We start from the raw sequence: 17,201 nt of genomic DNA on the forward strand, positions 1-17,201 counted from the left end.
ACACACACACACACACACACACACACACACACACACACACACACACACACACGCACGCACGCACGCACGCACGCACGCACGCACGCACGCACGCACGCACGCACGCACGCATATATATGTATGTATGTATGTATGTATATATGAAAACTTAAGTGATTAAATGAACCAGCAGAAGCTTAAAGCAAAAAATTTCTAACTATAATAAATTATAATTCATTATTTTTAAGCTAATATTTTTTCCATATACTGAACAACAAAACACTAATAGTTCTATCCGCGTGTATTATAATAAATTATACACACTGATATATAATACACACTGATATATATATATTATTAGACATATAATAAAATGGTACTATTAAATGTCTCGTCAAGATGTCAACTATTTAAATGGTACACATATTTTATATGTACAATTTTAAATTGTTGAAAAAGGATAAAAGTTAATTAACAATTATATAAAATTTTTAAATGTCTTATATCTTTTAACAAAAGATGACAATAAACAATACAAATGATGTCACGACAATAATATAATACGAAAGAATTGCGTATGTTTATTAATTGTTACTTCCATATGTATCTTTCACAAGAAGATCTGCTGCATAAGTTACGAATAATACAGATAATGACAGGTTACGCGTTGCAAAAACAGGTCACATGACGTAATCTCACAGGTGAAATCGAGATTTACAATACTAGTATTACAGTTGGAATAATGCAACGATATAACGCGCTATAATTTCAATAGCAAAAAGTACAGAACGATGTGACGTCGCAAATTACCATTGCAGAAACTAAATCAGGGTAAAACATGTTAAAACAAATTAACAAGATCATATCCAACAACGATATTTCTAATCGAAGTTAACTTTTCGAAATTCAACTTTAGAAATAATTTTAATAAAACAAACAATATCAAAGGTTTGGATCTTCTCCGAGGATGATTTTGATTTCAGTTAACTTATAATTAATCAAAAATTAATTTTAAATAGTTACATTATATATATTATATGATATTTATATTTTATGAAAATAAAATTATTCATTTTTGCTGCTTGAAATATGGAAAAAAAGATCAGAGAATAGAGAGATCAAAGATTAGAGAGGCAAGCAATTTTGTTAATAAAATTAAACGCAATTAAGTTAATTGATAATTACAATTTTTATCAAAACAATGTCAGCAATATTTTATTTGCTTGAATTGTAAATTTAAAAAACCCAGTTAAATTAGAAATATGCAAATAATTTTGTTGATTAAATTAATCGCCAATTAATTCAATTAATAAATAATTTTTTGTAACAATAAAAGTATACATTTTTGCTTGAAGCAATGAAAACAAAATAGAAAAGGTAATAAATTATACAATATAAATTATACATTATAATTAGAAATTTTTCTTCGAGCGATTATTTTATCGGTTAAATTAACAATCAATTAAATTAATCATTTCATTGAAGTTATTTTTAGCAAAAGACTACTTATATAAATGATTTCCTTAAAATTAATTATTATTTCTTAAATTCTTATTATTTCTTATTTAAAAATACATTTGTGCATAGAATTATGCAAGAATAATTAAAATTTCGATCATTGCTAATCGATAAGAATTTAACATTAAATTCGTACAAATGGCAAGAGATGGGCGAATAGGTGAGATCAGGCGGGCGGAACCGGATAGAAAAAAACAAATTTTCTTAGTGAAGTTTCTTTCTCACAAAGGTAATCTCCCACTCCTCTAATATATCGGTCATCGTGCAGCAATTGCAACTTGCAGCAAGTGGCAGTTCATGGCAATCGTGCGTGCCGTTTGTTACATCGGTTCTTTATGCTTTCGCCGGATCGTCAGGCGGGAGTACAGTCGAGTAAAGTCAATAGATACAACGATACAACTCGTTACTCAAGATCTCCCGGTCGCCGCGCAGCGGTGATGACGGACAATACGTCCGTCTATTCACGTTGCAAGACCCGCCTGCGTCTGACACGTTCACGCGACGAGATAAGTCATAAGAGGTGAGGTTAATGTCTATATTTATATAATCAGATCGGTCAGACCTTATATTTAAGGCTTCCTTAAATTTATCTTTAGATGCTCGATAGCCAGTAAAATAATTCATAGAGCCCAATTGAAGATAAATTTAAAGAAACCTTAAATATAAGACCTGACTATGAATACGAGCATTGTGCCCGTAGTCTTCGTTAGAGAGGCTCGTGAGACATGATCCTCTCGCGAAGATGAGGCGAAACGTAATCAGCTTGGTCAAGTTCCTCCTTCTGGCGGCGTTCACTGTGTTCCTGACTGTCGTGGTGTTCCACTACGCGCGATTACCCAACCGTCGAATCTCGACGTCACTCGACACCCTGGCGGTGGCAGTGGTGGACGACGGTAATCGAGGGAATGATGAGCATTTACGTCAGGTACAAACGGGAAGTTAAATTCCGCATTAGAAGGTCGATTAATTGTTATCTTAAAACGAGAAAAGTTATAAAGTGAGCAAAGATGTTAATTAGATGTTGATTAATAGAATTATAAATATTTCAATAAATTCGCTCACTTTTATTTTTTTTACCTCGTTTCAAGATAGACAACCCCCAGATCAAACTTCATCATTGATATGAATCCAATATTTATAGTATTTATTGAAAACTTAAGCAAACTAGATGCGTCTGTTAAATTTTGTTAACAGAAAATGCTAGCAGCAATATAACAAATTCTATTGATAGAATTTTTGATAAAGATGATAATAGAAATCTTTATCATGTATATTATTAGTAGATTATTACATAATTAATAAAATATTTATGGCAGAATTTGCGATTTTGTAAACATTTAATGATTTTATAATTCAGATAATAAATCTGTCAGAAACAGATTTTTTAAAGTGTCTACTACAAATTTTTTTTATACTGCCAATAGAAACACATCTGTTTAATGAAGTGCTGTTTAATAGAAAGATAACAGAATTCTGATTGCCATGATCAGAATTTTTAATCAGAAATTTTTCTCAGAATTGATTACAATCAAGCAAGAATCTGTCTTCTTCATCTTTTAAATATGATAACCAAATCTATCAAAAACAGATTTTATCAACTATCTATTACAAATTTTGTTGGCAGAATGTCAACAGAAATATCATAAGACTTATTAACCAAATAATGATAGTAATAATGACAGTAGATTAATTACATTAATTACATTAAACCAAACAGAATCTGTCATTTCATAACCATTTAAATAATTTAAGCCAAATTTGTCAAGAATTTTATAATGTCTATAAATTTTATAATGTCTATAAATTATGTTAATAGAATACTGACAGAAATTAAAATCTTTACAGAATGTAATGATTGATTGAATGCAAAATCTATTTCATTTGTATTCAAATAATTGTATTTAAATTGAAAACAAATTAGCTACACAAGGTTTATTCATGTTAATAAATTCGTCATAATCATAAATTGCAGAAACTGAGAAAAATGTAGAATTTTCTATATATTTATTTAAGAAGAAATGTAAATATACACTTTGTAATCATGTAAGGATATATTTCAATTGAAAAATCAAGAAATGACAGATTCTACTTGGTTTTTCTGCTGACAAATCATTGTCAGATTATGTCGGCAGACTCTGCTGACAGAACAGAGTTTAATATAAATGTAATTGCTGCCAATTTGCCATAATATTCTGCACAAATCTAGTAATAATTGCATACTATTATCTGACATTTTGCTTACGGAGAAATGGAACTCGGTATGACATTTCATTGAGTTCCTGTTGTGAAAAAAAGTCGCAACAGGATAAATCTTACGCCACGTTAAACACGAGGGAGAATCAAAACCGTTGTAACTTCGTTGAATTCAATTTTCTGCTGACACGTAAAAGAATGCTTATTTGAATTATTGTATTTGTAATTAATACGCATGCCGTTTATGGCTTCAGCAGTCGAAGCATTAGATATACCGGATCTTGAGTTCATCTTATGCGCATGCATACTTAAAAACCTACTTTTCTCATGTGCACATAACAGTTAGCAAACGAGTTTTACTTGCATTTCTTTTGCATTTCTAACGATCAAGAATATGCCAACGATTACATGCCCAAGTGATTCGTTAGCTTTTTTTACGGTCGCAAATATGTCATTGCCGATTTTTTATTATTTATTCATATATCGTCATCATCGATTATTTATAGTATTATAATATAGTAATAATACTGTTTAATGTGAAAAATAAATTGTTTTTCAAAATTTATCTTGTTTCTGCAAACTTTTCTATAAACAAGCCTACAAAAATAGACAAGAGCTCATCATCCCTGATTATTAATAGCAACGTATTTTACAGGATTTGGACGACAAAATTGATTGGCATGACTACAAGAAAATTCAGGAAGAGGAAAAACGTACGGGGATAGGAGAACATGGAAGACCAGCCTTTCTTTCCCCATCCCTCGACATGCTAAAAGAAAAATTATATCAAGTAAATGGATTCAATGCAGCAGTCAGCGATGAGATATCAATGAATCGTTCAGTACCTGACATTCGCCATCCAGATTGTAGAAAGAAGAAATATTTGAAGAATCTGGATCCCATTTCTGTGATAGTGTCCTTCCACAATGAGCATTTCAGCACGCTATTGCGAACCTGCTGGAGCGTGGTTAATCGTTCGCCGCCTTCCCTTTTAAAAGAGATTATATTGGTCGATGACGCCAGCACGAAAATAGAGTTAAAAAAGAAACTAGATGATTATGTTGTCCAACACTTGCCGAAGGTATCTGTCGTTCGATTATCAAAACGCTCGGGATTGATCAGAGGTCGATTGGCGGGTGCGAAGAAGGCGAGAGCGAAGGTTCTTGTATTCCTGGATTCTCACAGCGAAGCCAATGTGAATTGGTTGCCGCCGTTGTTAGAACCTATTGCGCAAGATTACAAAACTTGTGTTTGTCCGTTCATTGATGTGATAGCTTATGAAACTTTTGAATATATAGCGCAAGATGAAGGCTCTCGAGGAGCATTTGACTGGGAGTTGTATTATAAGCGGCTTCCATTACTTCCAGAAGATCTGAAAAGACCCACAGAGCCATTCAAAAGTCCTATAATGGCGGGCGGTCTGTTTGCGATCAGCGCCAAATTCTTCTGGGAATTGGGTGGTTACGATCCGGGCTTGGATATATGGGGTGGCGAACAATATGAACTGTCCTTCAAAATCTGGCAATGCGGCGGTCAAATGTATGACGCGCCATGCTCCAGAGTCGGTCATGTTTATCGTAAATTCCCACCATTCCCTAATCCCGGTCGTGGTGACTTTCTGGGAAAGAACTTCAAAAGAGTTGCTGAAGTATGGATGGACGAATACGCGGAATACCTCTACAAGAGACGACCGCACTTGCGGACATTGGATCCAGGAGATTTGTCGGAGCAAAAGGCCTTGCGCAAGAAATTGCACTGTAAACCCTTTAATTGGTTCATGAAGAACATAGCCTTCGATCTTGTGGAAGTGTATCCACCCATAGAGCCAGACGATTTCGCTTACGGAGAGATTAGGAACATGGGCGTGACCGAACTATGTTTGGACTCGAAGAAGCGGAAGAGAGACGAGCTTGTCGTAGTGGACACTTGCATGAAAGACGATCAAAAAGTGTCGGGTGAACAAGAATTCCGATTGACCTGGCATAAGGATATCAGGCCGAAAGATCGCACGGAATGCTTGGATGTATCCAAAGGCGAAGAGAAAGCACCAGTGAACTTGTATCCTTGTCATGGAAAACAAGGCAATCAGTTGTGGCGTTATGATGTTGAAAAGCAGTGGTTGCAGCATGGTTACTCGTCTAGATGCCTAGACACCGATCCGAGTAGTAAAAGAGTGTTTGTGACTATATGCGACAAATCATCACCCACTCAGAAATGGCGGATAGAACAAGTTAATATGAAGGCTATCAATAATTGGGAGAACATAGGACCCAAGCTCAAGTGAGCTCTCTTTCTTTGTACTGCCATAATGTTTCTTGAACAGTAGGCTCGTGCCGAATTCCTGTTTGTTATAAGCCCAATTCCTGTTTGTTATAAATTTTCCATCAATGTAGATTAACTTCCATTTAACTTACTTTTTATCTTTTTCTATTTCTAAGAATTAGAAAAATAAATTAAACTGAGATTAAAGTTATTCTACATTGCGCATTGGTAGAAATGAATCATAGAACTCTAAGAATTTTTATTCCTGGTTACTAGTCACATCATAATTTCCAAGTTGAACAACATACTGAACTTGTATTAATAAGCAACGAAAAGTAAGACTTGATCAACGCGCAGTCCGAGTAATTTGCACGTAGCATAAAGCGAAGTTTTCGTTCTTTGAATGTGCAAGCGGTCATCATATCGGCGGATGTATCTATACATATCGCATAAGCGCTCTATCGTGCCTTACATCACATAGCCATACATAGAAGTACGGTACGATAATGATCTTAGCATTTAAGTTTCACCTTTCGCTCAAATTAATATTACAGTAAATATTATGACCTTTTCAAACGCTGCTTAGCAGCATAACTAAGCAGAACTGATATTGTTTTATTTGTATTGTAATGAAAATTTTTTTCGTTAAAACAGAATTTTCTTTAACGAATCAAGTTTTAAAATTTATCGAGAAATCATGAATACAATTTATGTAGTACGAATCACATAAAGTGTTACAAACTATTTTTTCTTATTAATTATCAGAAATTATATTAAAATTTTGTGATTTCTTAAGATCTTTACTTTTTTATATGACGCATGAAAAAAAGTTTTATGAATACAAAATTACTCTTTACAATCCCTATATTTCTGAAAATATTTTTGAAAAAATAGCTTATAATAGTGTATGTGACATATCTTGTATAATAGGTTTAATTATTCATTGAATTCATTCCATTGTCATTAACCAATATAAATAAGTATTATGAACTATAGTAGATAAAATTGTTTAAAAAAAAACAATAATGAAAGGAAAGATATATAAAATCGCCATTTTCCATATATGAGTAAATTATAGAATAACTTCAAATATAAAGTATATAATTTTTTTCTTATAATATGCAGATATAAATAATAACAACAAATTGTAAAATAAATAACAATTATACCTTTTTTATTAGTTCTAGATTCTTTCATAATATAACTTTTCTTTGAAATATATTTTATTAAGTAGGAAAAGACACATATTGATATAAAGATACATATTGCCACGTAATATATTGTCTTAAAAATTCTGTTGTATTCTAGTTAATATAGAAAAAAACATGAGTGTTTCTATAAAGTTATTCTATGATATACTTGAAAAATCAAAACTGTAAAAATGAAGCGTTTCATGGAGTTAATAATTTTATATATTAGGTGTAGTAAAAAGAAATCCATTATTTTTCCATTCAATTTCAAAAATTGCAAAAATAATGGATTTCTTTTTATTACACCTTGTGTGTGTGTGTGTGTGTGTGTGTGTGTGTGTGTGTGTGTGTGTGTGTGTGTAGTAAATTAACTAACTACTATATAATTATTTATTTATATATATATATATATATATATATATATATATATATAAGAAATGATTACATTTGGACCATTATTCTTTATATTAATCAGTATATTCGTTTATGTTTGAGCGCGAATCTTTGACAATTATGGAATAAATGTTAAAGAAATATTGTTAACTATCTGTGATCGTGTGTTTGGACTAATCTTTGATTATTTATATGATTTAATATACACATTTGTATTAAAAAAGATCCTTATATATTTTACAATAAACGTAACATACCTATCTAATAATAAAAAATACAGTGCAATAAAATTATAGTTCTAATTAAGCAGCAACCCCAAGTGTCAATATCTCATTATATTATATAAGAAATATTTCGCAAAACATTTATTTACCCCTTGCATTGGCGCACTCTCCATCAGGATGTGCCATACGTTGCATCGCGGTGGGTGCGACTCCCAAGGGCATTGAGACTTTGTAACCCAATACTGTCGTGCTTATATCCCTTTCGGACACGTTTCGCAAAAATCTGGGACGTATCTTATAACTGCAAAAATATTTAAAATGATCAAAAAGGGCAGTCACATTTTTAGTCGCTAATGTATATGAAGAATATACATATATTCCTATCTTTCAGTTCTATGAATTAATTGAGGAATAATCGTATTAATATTATACAATATTATACAAAATAAATATCTAGAAAAATAGTAATATCTTTTCAAGTCAAATATTTCATATTAAACTTATTATTTATTTTCTTATTTCTCTCTTTTTCTTTCTCAAAATCTTTTCTACTTCTTTACTTTTTTAACACAAATAAGCGAATAAGGCCATATTTGATCAATAATATTTGAAAAGTTGAAATTGGAAATTCAAAATTTGTGTTAATCATTTTTCAGCTGATTTCCACTTACTATTGTCTTTAAGTTTAGATTAGATAGATTACATTACTTTTTAAAAGCTTCCCTATTCCATTTTACGCTATATTCTTCTCCTGCGCCGCCTTTGTAGTAGTCCCTTATGGAAGGTGTCAAATGTTCCAGAGCATGCTTCTCATAGTCTTCGATACACACATATGCTGCCATCTTAATCACCCCAAGAATTAATAGTTGGTCTGTAATGAAAATATTATTATATATGTATTTTAATTTATCTTAGAAATGAATTATAAGAACATTTGTAATAAATTTATAATAAATCTGATCGAGAAGAGGCCATATAGATTGATTCACCGATTTCAATGAAGATTTTTTTGTCAAGTTGTAAATTTTATTAACTTCTTTGCCAATTCTGGGAGTATTGAATGATTTTATGATTTTTAAAAACTTTATTTAACAAAAATATTTGCACAATTTTTATTAGTGAATCAATCCACGTGAGCTTCTTTTATTAAATTCATTATACATTTTTCTAGTATTTTATTCTCGAGTCTTCCCTTACAAAATGTGTTCTTATAATTTGCATTATAATGTTTTAAAAACGTTTCATATTTGCTAATTGATACTTTATAATATAATAGTAGATAATGACATAATATTGCTGCGAATATGCAGCGGTATCAAAAAAAAATATATATATATATATAAGTGACATTATATGTATCAGAAGCGCATTATGTAATTCAAAGAGAATAACAAATAAATACATAATTTCAATAAAGCGTAGAAAGGCTTATACTAGATCAAAAATACATGCTCTCATTTTCTAATTTAAAATGAAAATTTCCAAGATAACTCGAAGAGCTTTGTTATTAAGATAAATTAATATTTTATAATATAATAACAGGTAATTTTTTTTCTACAATGTCATGTAATTGCGATAGGTCTCGGCTTGACAGAATATAATAATCTTATTAATCGATTATTGCACGATTAAAATTGTAATTTTATTGATAACGCAAATAGAACAATTTTACCGATAATGCAATATACAGCGGAGCTAATAGTAACTCGAAAAAATTGTAGATGAAATGCTCGAAAATTCGTGTAAATGAAAGAGATTAAAAAGATAGACTTACCAGCTGGATGGCTCGTTGTTCACTTTTACTCGTCTCGATCGTTAACAAACGTCTGACTATATTCCCCGATAATTCCTCGCCGATAGCGCCACGGAAAAATTTTGTCATATACAGATAAAATGTTCTTAAATCATCACGGGTTGTTTTTATCTATCTTCGCAATGCGATGAATATATCAACTGTCTTCTCATGAAGGATAAATTGATGTAATAAACATAAACGGCACTCCAAGGAACGTGGCAGTTTTAGTGAATTATTTTGCCATTTTATGTTTGCCATTTTTTGTCTTTAATGGATTATTATATTAGATGCCACGGAAAGTTTGTGTCGTTTTTTTCAAGAAATATTTATAGAAGAAAAAACGACATGGACTAACATAGTGTATGTCGTATAATTTACATCGATGTAAATTGTTTGGTAACACACATGCCTCCGAAACACGATGTAATATGTTTTAATTTAAGTGTAGAATAAGTAGAGAAATTGTTGTTTCGACTGAATTTTATTTAGATAGACGATATACTTGCCGAGAAATATTACGTATAACTGCGAGTCGAAATGTTACGAGTTACAAGGCCGGTATTTATAGTTGATTCTCTTATATGTAGGCCTATCTTATCACAAGGTCGTAATAGGTAGAATATTATTAAAGATGATACTTAAAATAAATACAGACTACAAATACTGGTTACAAACAAAAATTTAAACAGTCAATTCAAGATAAAATTTTTATTAAGATAATAAATACTTTAATGGTAATAGCTACTTAATGATTTTTCAACATTGAGAAGGCATTATTAAAATGCGTCGCGCTATTGATCATTTTAATTATCACCTTAACAAAGATTTTTTTTAAATTGTTAAAATTATTAAGAAAAAATTTTAAGAATTATTGCAGAATTTATCATTTTATAACTATTTAAATAATATATTATAATAATAATAATATATATGTAAATAATACCAAATTTGTCAGAAACAAATTTTATAGTGTCTACTATAAATCTTGTTGGCAAAATTCTAACAAAAACAATAAAAGAATATTAATAGAATGTAACAAATCGATTATTATCATATTTTTTTAATGTAGAATCTATATATCAAGTAAATCTACCATTTCTGACTGAGAAAATAAGATTAATGTGAAAGTATTATGATAATTCTAATCAGCAAACTATTGATGTATTGCTAATTGATGTTTTGCTTATTGAATTATAAATAGCATTATGAAATAGAAAATTATATTGCAGATTTCTTAATCATAAAGTGTCAGTATTACATTATCATCAATTAAAATTTAACGAGATATTGTATGATTTATATTTAATTATTCATATTACATAAATTACGTACGGAATACGTATTAGATTAATTTTTTCTATATAATAAAAAACAGAGAAAGGGAAAAGAAAACAATTGTCTGTTTAAACTTTACTTTATTACATCATTCTGTTAGAAATAATACACAAAAGTTTTTCCGGAGGCGGCAGAGGTCTCCTTACTGCGGAACACGCAGGATACGCGTGGGCGTCGCCCGTTCGTAAGTGAAAGCCCCTCGCGAAAATTGGCAAACCGTCGCCCGCAACCCCTCCGTGCATATTTATATTTTTGTGTATGTGTTTATTCGTTGTTGTGTATGCTTATATGTGTTAAATGTGTGTGTGTTCGTGTGTGACCGTGTGCAATTTTCAATTTTATTTCAAATCACTCCAGCGACCGCGCGCGCGCTCGCCAGCACGTTGTGTCTAATTAAGAATATACAATCTTATAATAATTATACTTATATTATATTTATATATTTATATATATAATATGTATATCGAAAGAGAGTCTGCGAGGGACCATAAATAATCGCGCGAGTCGGCGGCGTGGGGAAGGGTCGCAGGATCGGTTGGCGAGTCGATTTTACGAGTTTAAAATGGAAAATGCCTGCATAAATGCGCCATTAAACGGATATGTAGCGCGTAGAGCGACCTGAGCGCTTCTTTTGCATTCTCTTTTTATAGAATCGCCTATAGAATTTCAGCACGTCGACGGCAAATCTGTATCTCGTTATCTTCGCTTCTCCTTTCTGCCAGATCTGACATGAATTAGGGCATTGATAAGAACGAACGATCGAAAAATATCGATCTCAAGTCTATTAGATTCTATTTTAGGATTAAATTCTAATATATTTCGCATGTCTCTCCTCCCCTTCAGACGTTTTTCCAAACATCTTTTCAGATTTTTTTTTATGTCATTTGCATATAATATTCCCGGAATGAGTCCTGATTGTATATAATCAAGAATCTGAGAAGTTACGCGAGGACGAAATAAATGAAAATGTTATACGAGCCTTGCAACTTCCTTATTCGAAAACGCTCGTCCTTACGTCTTTTTATCGTAATGATCCTCGAGAAGTGAGGAGGATCCATTAGAAACATTCAACAAGCGTGAACGTATTTGATTATTAATACACGATGCTAGCACAATTATGAAAATTATTACTAAAATAAAATTAATATAAAATTAAAATTATTTGAAAGTAACGCGTTTACAGCATTATTATCCTAACAGATAAAACGTACGGTTAAAAATTTTCTTTTTACACACTTGCAATGTTTTTCTCGACTTCCCTTCAAAATTCGCTGCGAATCGCTTTGAAAAGTTCTGTAAGATTTCGCGTATGTATTACAACAGCAAAAAATTATACTAGAGTAAGTATATTCCATTTCATCCGTAATATTTTATTAGAGCGATTGCGTCAATTAACAGATCTTTCCTAAGCAGAACAACAGGTTATGATATATCATTTTGAATCGTTATCGAATGAATTTTAATGAAGGAATTATCAAATATTGCTTTTAATAATTATTTTAAAATTATTTTGATACCATTTTTGTGTTACAATGACTTTATATTCTGCTTGGACTCTAACAATTTCAAACTAGTTTTCTCTTTCATCCGCTTGTTACGAGCGACTCAAATAAAGGATGAGAACTTTGGAAATCAAAATTTGTAATGTACTCTCTGTTTGTTTTCATATTCTCAATGCCATAGAGAGCTAATCATTATTCAAAATTCTTCGAAAATCTAAAAACTTCTTTTGTCGTTGCATCTTTAGATATTTGTCACAATTGCGTTAATTTCATGTTAATTTTTTTTTTCATGTGTCAATTTCCACCTCGAGATTTTCTCTCATTATCGCATGCAGTGCGTTTACTGTCTATCCATTTTAGCTTTTCGTAGCTGCATATTATCAATTTTTTTGTTTGAATACATAAGAATGGACACTCTATTTTGATTTTTACATCGGCAATTGTTTGTTAAAAAACCACGTTTATATGTATAATTCATATAACGCTATTATCAGTGAATTCCATGAATCGTTCTCATGAATTCACATGTCATATTCGCCTTATAAATAATAAGTATGATCCTATGCAGGATTCTTACATTTAATTATATATTTCATCTTGTATAAATACCTTGCATAAATACAATTGTTATCTTTATTCGCTAATCAATCACCATCGATTGGTTTAATACCACAATCCATTCTTCAATTACCGAGGTTTCAAATTCGGCCTCTTTTCAAATCTTATTTAACATCATTAACGTTCAAAAATATTTCGTGTCTCTTTGACATCGTCACGTTTTAATAATTTCTTCGTGCATTTTACGTTTCGCGTCTGATCGGATTTCTTTTGCGGCATTGAATTATACGAAATGACAATTTCCAGAGTCTCGCTAGAACGAGAACATGTTACAATCACGCAAAAATCAGATATTTCATACACCGCGTATAAATATTCTCCTAACTTTATTCATTGCAATGAAATAAGCTACATATTTTAATTGCAATTAATAGTACGCTCGCGAGTCTCTTACATTTTCATCTTTTCGCCACGACGCGATTCAATACAGGAAAGCCTTGGATTCAGTTATGTGGTTGATTTATTTGCGTCATATTTCTTGCCTTTGTTCTGTTTTCTTCTATCACTCTCTTTTCCTCTTTTGCAAAGCACTAGTATTTGGTTTCGTGCGAAGAAAGCGTAGAAACTAAATAGTACTTGCAACAGGATAAGCCTGTTTATGTATACGCGTGCAAACGTAAATTACATAACATCTCTTCCGCACACAACGTAATTCTCCCTAAAAATCGGAGGTTGCACATTACAAGCTGGAAAAAATTTTAGGCGATAGGATATTTCGGTGTATTATGCGAATATTAAGTTAGTTCTTTTTTTCGGGGTTCTCTTTTCATTCTAAAAAAAAAATTCTCTCAATCAAGTTTTTCTCTTTTTCTCGATATAATTTCTTTCTTGCAGTCTAATCTTTATATTCTACCCGATATAAAAAAAATTTATATATACTCAAGTATAAATATATATATGTAATTATATATAAACTTTTTTTACTGGACATCTTTAAAGCTTTCGAAGATACGCAATCGCGCATTCTGAAGCAAACTATCTAACATTTAGATTAATTAAAAGGAATACGTTGTGATATCCGAATGTCGAGGATATCATCATCGTACGATCGTTCTTCGATATTCGCACTTCAAAGAATTACAAATCATGTGCAAAAAGTATTTTTACACAAACGTAAGTATACAATACGCATAGCCAGTGAATAAAGAGTCATTAGAAAACATATGCTTCTGGTATCTGACTTTGGTAAGAATTATATCTGCGGAGCACCCAACTAGCCTGAAAATCGTGACATTCGGGTCGATGTTAAATTACAATCAGTGTTATTAAACTGATGAGGATTCTCGATCCGAACGTCAACGTGTGACCAGTGATCTGTCCGACGAACCTCGTTCGTTTCTTAGACGCTACTAACTAACAAAATAAAGCGATACCGATAATTCGAACGATCACGCTGATGCACAAAATAATTCAGAAGCGAAAGCGGGCGCTCTTTCTTTTCTCTCCATTCGAGAAACCTCTGTGATTTTCGCGGACGAGGAAATCTCTCTTAGAAAGATTCAGATTAGAACCAATAGTAAATTTAGTATTACAATTAATGTTCTAATATTAACATTTTCTCATTCTTTCACAACAAGATAATCGAACATAAAGAGCACCAGCAGTTCTCTTTCTTCAGGGCAAGATTGCTCGAGGATCAAGACAAAAGCATGGACACACTGCCTGTCGAGGTAGTTACAAGCGACGAGCCCTTTGTATGTTAAACGAGAAAATGCGAAGTACGCGTCTGCAGAAACGTTCGTGGCCCATTTGATAAAACGGCGATGACAAGAAAGATGGTGATTCCCTTGATGGTCTTGTTGGATACGCGTTGTCGAGAACGTCACGCAGATTAAATGAACGAAAGCTGTTAATCTCCTTTCGTTTATTCGTAATTTTACTGACTAGAGCGTCATTTGCGCTGAATACAATTAAAATTATCTTTAGAACTAGAACTAAAGAAAACATCGATGACAAATCTTTCCTTTCTCTTTTCTCTTCCTTCTCTTCGTCCTCTTTTCATTCTTCCTCCTCTTCATCTTTACCCTTTGCTACGATTGTGAGAGTTATAACTGCATACGATCTCGAGAACGATACCACTCTGATCTCACGTGCGTTTCGCATGCAGGCGACGCAAGAGCGACACATGCACGTTATAGTTCACATACATTTGCCTTTGAGTCTTTTGATTTATTTTTTTCTTTTTTTTTTCGACGACCCTCGTATTCTGAAACAAATGTAAATTCACGACGACTATCTTTGCCAATGTGCAATAATACGCAACGTATTAAGCAACGTTAATACAACATTTCCTTCTAGTTTATCCGCAGAATGGGAACGCGTATACGTTTCTCATGTAAACGTTGCTGCACAATCACTTTTCTCTTTCCTCACGCTCTTTTTCGTTACGCACAAGCATTGTAGAAATCGGTATAATTTCAACGGGTTGAAATTCTTGCGTACACGAGAAAAAGCCTCGCACCAATTGAGTTTCATTTTTTGAGTTTCGCAAACGAATTCACACAGGTAACTTTCGCGTACCTCCATAAATTAATGAAATTATACTGATCTTAATCTCTGACCCTGTGTTACGCACAGAAAAATAAAATCCTATCGCAATCTCTTCTGCCCTTTGCACTGCTTCTTTTTTTCTTTTTGCACAATACCGAGCGCTACTTTGTTCATTTGATGATAAAAAAAATATGAGAAACGATATTCCAGCAATTCTGTCTGTCACTGATTAGAAACAATGCGCTCGGCTATGTCTCGTAATTTATGTCTTCCTTATTTCTCTACCACGCATAAAATAAATGACACTAGTATTCATGACACTTCCAGTTTGTAAACCATATCATCTTTTGAAGTAATTTAAAAAAAAATAGAAAGAAAATCAAATATTGTACATTATACGCTTATTTAGTGATATAATTAAATATTAAATAATTATAGACTATAGTTCGTGTTAACAAAAGTGAACTTAGCATACAGTCTGTGTACAAAAACCAGGATTTACAATAGCGTTTGTCTAAATCTCAATCTATAATAGGAATATAATAATTTTTTTATCACATATAAAAAGCGGTTGTCTATATGTACATGTCTGAGTAAGATTAGGTACCATTATCATTTAACCAATAGAAGTTATTATAATTTGGTACACTGTTTAATTCTGTATTCGATAAATACGAATAATAATAAGCAATACGTCATTACTTCCTGGTGTCTTGACATAGTCGTTGGTTTTTCGCACGAAATCTTATGTATACATACGGCTCGCTTATTCCACACGCGACTTTTTTTTCTCTTTTCTCTCTTTTTAAAGATTATTTTTATATATCTATATATAACACACGTTATTTAATAAGTCAGAGCTATGGCCAGTTCATAAATTCGAGGGTCGTTCGTCGCATAGTCCACGTTCTCTCCTATAGAATGCATCTCCGTTATGTAATATGTCGGACGATTGCCGAAACGATGTACGCCATGATCGCTTCACAACTTTTGCGAAAAGACCACAGCTCTATCAACGATGAATCGTATCATACAACGATACAAACTAGTATTTGTTTGCTCCATATCCTTTTTGCGTCTCACTACCGCTCTTTTCAATTCCTTTTCTTCGTAAAAATTTGGACTCCAGATAAGGACAGGTTTCGTTTTCAAGCAGCTGCCCATACATTCGACAACTCAATGTCGTATTTAACATGTACGTTATAATAAACGTCATAATAAACTAAAGTGGCCCACCTCATTTTGGGCTCTGAAATACGTTCCGATCTATCTCTTCATCGACGAAATTATCTCTCGTCGTATTCCACGCGTTTTCAATTATACAACCTTCTAAATTCTTTTCACTTTTCTTTTCTATAGTCAACTCAACAAGCGAAGTATAAGCAATCAAATTTGAAGCAACAACTTGATTCTTAAAATCTACCTAAAAGTACAATGGGAGTCGCACAATGTCGAAGGCACAACTCTTTCAAATCGGTCGAACTGAAAGAAAGCACAACAGGAGGCATCATTGGCGTATGTTGAAATTTAGCAGCGCGGCAGGCTGCCGATAAAGTGTCTTTCTTCCAGAATGCTCGAGTTATTAAGTACAAGAAGGATTCTTTTATTGTTGTTAAAAGATGAAATAGCAAATGCTATGTATATCTATATATATATATATATATATATATATATATATATATATATATATACTATATATATA

General features: G+C 32.1%; 2 protein-coding genes across 2 annotated transcripts in view; one reads left to right on the top strand and one right to left on the bottom strand.

Annotated features, from left to right (window-relative positions):
- LOC105620683 (hydroxyacid oxidase 1) overlaps positions 1-9,647 on the bottom strand; it is a gene marked incomplete at its 3' end in the record, with an annotated part of 12,717 nt that extends 3,070 nt beyond the window's left edge. Inside the window, 4 exon segments of the mRNA XM_012202172.1 lie at positions 7,909-8,060; positions 8,468-8,604; positions 8,606-8,624; positions 9,526-9,647. Coding sequence (XP_012057562.1) covers positions 7,909-8,060; positions 8,468-8,604; positions 8,606-8,624; positions 9,526-9,641 — 424 coding nt within the window.
- Positions 2,240-5,974, top strand: LOC105620681 (N-acetylgalactosaminyltransferase 6-like). The gene is made up of 2 exons (XM_012202171.1): positions 2,240-2,422; positions 4,346-5,974. The coding sequence occupies exons 1-2, from the start codon at positions 2,240-2,242 to the stop codon at positions 5,972-5,974; spliced, it is 1,812 nt and encodes a 603-aa protein (XP_012057561.1).
- Positions 9,648-17,201: the final 7,554 nt, after the last annotated feature.

The sequence above is a fragment of the Atta cephalotes genome (genome assembly GCF_000143395.1).
Source record: "Atta cephalotes unplaced genomic scaffold scaffold00028, whole genome shotgun sequence".
Lineage (NCBI taxonomy): Eukaryota > Metazoa > Arthropoda > Insecta > Hymenoptera > Formicidae > Atta > Atta cephalotes.

Bases quoted from the DNA above. Each gene is read 5' to 3' on its own strand.
- LOC105620681 (XM_012202171.1), top strand. From the start codon at position 2,240: ATGAGGCGAAACGTAATCAGCTTGGTCAAGTTCCTCCTTCTGGCGGCG. The intron at 2,423-4,345 runs GTACAAACGGGA...CGTATTTTACAG, and splicing joins ATGATGAGCATTTACGTCAG to GATTTGGACGACAAAATTGA.